The following is a 4035-nucleotide window of genomic DNA, read 5'->3' as shown; positions in this document are numbered from 1 at the left end:
GTTAAATTAGCTACTAGCAAGGTTCAAACTCACACCGTCATACAATATTATTACTTTGAACTACAATGATGAAATTATGACTTCTTTTTTTTTTTTTTTAAATATTAAGTTGAAGAGAAAAACTCTATTCATCATAATAATTTAAGAGTTTTAACGAAAAATCCACGGTACTGTTCACTTTAATGAAAAACCACATTTTTACGCTAAAAAATCAATCCTGGTACTATTCACTTTACCCTTTATTTTCTCTTATCATTAAAAATCAAAGTTTTCAAGTTCTTTTCATTAGTTTTCCTTGATAATTTACTACTTACAAAAAATATATTCAATTAACTGTTCAATTATTTTTAAAATAAAATGAACTAAGTCTTATAATAAGTTTTTTGTTTTAAGTTTTGGTCAAAGGATTTGGATCTCATCCGGATCTAAATTGTAGGGATTTTAGCGGTCCTCACATCTTAGTCATTTATTGTGCATCGTGCGGTCAGAAATCATTTGATTTTTTTTTATTTAAAATTAAACACAAATAATACCTAACAAAAACTAGCTGAACGATATACAATAAACGACTAAGATATGGGGATCCGTAGGATCCCTACAAAGTGGATCCGGAAAATATCCTCTTCCTTGATCAAATCACAGCATGACATGTCTAGAATTTATTTTTATCAAGGTTCTAAAAAATGCTAGGCACTAGTAGGGCGGCGAGCTGGCGCCTAGCGCCTAGGCGGCTAGGTGGGGTCTAAGCAGGCGCCTAGGAGGCCTAGGCGAATTTAGGTAAATTTCTTCTATATCTTATAAATAAGTGCATATTGACACTTACAAAAAAATTAAACTTGTATGAAATCCATGGATAAGATAATAAAAGAATAATAAAATGCAAAAAGAATATCCAACAAGTCGAAAATTTAAAAACACATTAAACATATATGTCATAGAACCATAGTGAGGAGTATTGTAGGATAACACATGTACAATAAGTTCCTAATTTTAAACCACACAAAATGCAAAATAGGAGGAAAGTAAGGAAATATAGTAATGTAGATAGGATTTTTTTTTAGCACCGCCTAGAGCTGCCTAGGGCCGCCTCACCCCCTAGTGCTTAGCCTGCCTAGAGCCCAATCGATTTTTCCAACCGATTTGCAAGAAAACGTATTGGGTCACTACTGCCTAGCACTTAAACGGCCGACCAATAAAAGTTGTTCATAATTTAAATCTTGATTTATTTAGTCAAACAGAATACAAAAAAGTGTGTATATTTAAATATTTAAGTTCATTTTTGTTCAACGTGTAAGTAGATTCTCATCGTGTTACTATCTAACTTTTTTTTATGAACAAGTTACTATCTAACTTTTAAACTAAACGTTTCAACAACAACAAAAAATTTAAGTTTAAATAATTGAAAAAATATATACAAATAAGTAAATATAAAGAAAATGTGAAAAATAAAAAATGATTTCAATGACATTTTACCACTTCTTCAGACATATGGACATGACCCATGGATTGTTTAGTAATATTCCCTTGGTCCCCTTCCGAACACTGTCCCCTCTTTCAGTCTTTCCCCTTTCAAGTTTCTAGTCCTTCCTCGATACTCGTCCATTTTGTCTTCTTTTTTACTTCAAAATTAATATCATCCAATCCCATGCTTTTTCACTTTTATCTTTTTTGTGGTAAATTTTTATCTAATCCTAGTGGACCTGCCTAACAAACTAAATGTTATTTAATATTATCCAAAACTATTTAATATTACTATTTAATAATATATTTAAAGGTATTTATCTTTTTTTTTTATTAACAAACAATATTATTTAAGGAAAACTAATAAAAAAAACTTAAAAACTTTGAATTTTAACGATAAGAATAAAATAAAGATAAAGTGAATAGTACCATGATTGACATTTTAGTGTAAAAATGTGATTTTTCCTTAAAGTGAACCGTACCAGAAACTTTTCTTTAAAGTTTCTTATTATTTATTACTAAATGGATGATGGACTTAGCCTCATAATAAGCTAGTAATAAGGTAGTTCAAATTCGTTTTTGGTCATAATCGAACTTAAGAACCCTCACTTACAAGTGAAAATGAATAGTGTAATATAAAACTGATTAATGAATTAGTTTAATAGTTTTTATTTTTATTTAGGAGTTAAAAGTTTAAATTTAACTTTAGTAAATAAATAATAAATTCATACTAATTTATTAAAACTGATTCATGGATTAGTTTAATATCTGTTAAAAAAAAGAAACCCAAAACGGTAAATCAAAAGTAAAAACCAAGTACAAAATAACTCACTGTCCCCCTCTCTCCTCTGTTTTATAGAATTACACCCTTTTGTTTGTGGGTGTGGGTTTATATATACATATACATATACAGACCCCTTAAGCTTTCTTCTGAGTTTAAAGTTTTAGCGTTTTAACCTCTTCACTTTCTTCTGAGTTTAAAGTTTTAGCGTTTTAACCTCTTCACTTCAACTCCCATTCTCTCTTCCACTTAATTTGTTCTCATTCATTTTATCATTTTTTTGATTCGTAAGAGAAAGAATGCTTCCTTTCCAGAACTACTCTGAGTCGGAGCGACAGAGCTGGTCCAGTCAAAACCGCAACAACAACAACAACCTAATGGACGGCACAGATTCCATCCTGAGCTCGGCGGCATCGGCGACGGAGACCGCCAAGTCAGCAGAAGCATCCACCAGCCACAAGGAAGCCGAGAGGCGGCGCAGGCAGCGTATCAACGCCCACCTCTCCACCCTCCGTACTCTCCTCCCCAACACCACCCGGGTATATATATCTGTAACCGCGTACTTTTTCTCGTTATTTCGACTTAACGCAAGGACATTACAGTAATTGCACGCAGTGTTTTGAATGTATGCAGACGGACAAGGCGTCGTTGCTGGCGGAGGTGGTGCAGCACGTGAGGGAGCTGAGGAGGCAGGCCGATGACCTGGTGGGCCAAGGCCAGGGCCGGGTCGGAGGCCTGGCCGTTTCCGGGCGAATCGGACGAGGTGACGCTGAACTACTGCAACGGCGGGACCAAGCTGTTGAAGGCGACACTGAGCTGCGAAGACAGGCCGGGTCTAAACCGGGACTTGGTACAGGCGATAAGGTCTGTTCGGGCAAGGGCTGTGCGGGCTGAGATGATGACGGTCGGCAGTCGGACCAAGAATGTGGTGGTGATGCAGTGGGCTGGCGGTGGCGGGGAGGAGGGGTTTAGGGCTTTGAAGCGGGCATTGAAGGCTGTGGTGGAGAATCGGACCTCCGGTTCTAGGCTGGGTAAGTTGGTTTCGGGTAATAACCGGGGTCGGGTTTATGAGGATGCTGACGAGGATATGAGTTTGTATTGACCAATAATCATGGCGTGAGGTGGTTGTATAGAAACCTAGATTACATGGAATAAAAAAAAGTTGGATTTTCTTGTCGTAAAGAATGAAATGGTTTGTGGGTTTCTATAGTAACCTTTACAAGTCGGGACACTACGAGATAGTGAATTCGGTTCATGTAAGTTGTTTTTGTTTGTAAGATAAATCAAAAGTATGAAATCCTGTTTCTATGGAAAGTTTATACTCATTCAATAAGGATGAGCCTATTAAACAAGGGAATACAATTTCATACTCATTTCCAAACTTGTAAGTATTGAGGTTGTGTTTGGTACGGACGCGAAAAAGAATTCATGAAAAATCATTTTCCATGCATTTTCCTTAAAAACAGAAATGCAAAATCTTGGCCAAGCCAAGGAAAACGAGTGTCAACGCTCAAAACATTAAGTTCTATAACCAAAACCTCATATTACGTCACTTAGTATTATAGTCTAATGACATTTTTCTTCAGTTGTAAGTGAGAGATTTTAGGTTTAATTCTCGCCAAAGGCAAATTTGAACCACATTATTTGCTAACTTATTGTGAGACTAAGCTCATCCCCTCCTCTTAGTATATATAATATCGGTTGTTTAAAAAAAAAAAAAAAAAGAACTCATAGTACTAATTTTTCAAGTGTCCTCATGCTTCATATCTAATATTCGTATGCATTCTTGTATA

The 4035-nt window shown here is 35.5% G+C and overlaps 1 protein-coding gene across 1 annotated transcript; it reads left to right on the top strand.

Moving 5' to 3' along the window:
* The first annotated feature begins 2440 nt into the window (after positions 1–2440).
* LOC103936583 (transcription factor bHLH30) lies at positions 2441–3615 on the top strand. The gene is given in 3 exon segments (XM_009346428.3): positions 2441–2781; positions 2876–2967; positions 2969–3615. Coding segments are annotated over 3 exon segments (708 nt in total). The 5' UTR covers positions 2441–2541; the 3' UTR covers positions 3345–3615.
* Positions 3616–4035: the final 420 nt, after the last annotated feature.

Source organism: the organism of the source record quoted next, unplaced genomic scaffold (genome assembly GCF_019419815.1).
Source record: "Pyrus x bretschneideri cultivar Hongxiangsu unplaced genomic scaffold, Pyrus_bretschneideri_v1 Contig2, whole genome shotgun sequence".
Classification (NCBI taxonomy): Eukaryota; Viridiplantae; Streptophyta; class Magnoliopsida; order Rosales; family Rosaceae; genus Pyrus; species Pyrus x bretschneideri.
The sequence above is the reverse complement of the archived record's forward strand: the minus strand, read 5'-3'. Positions and strand labels throughout refer to the sequence as shown.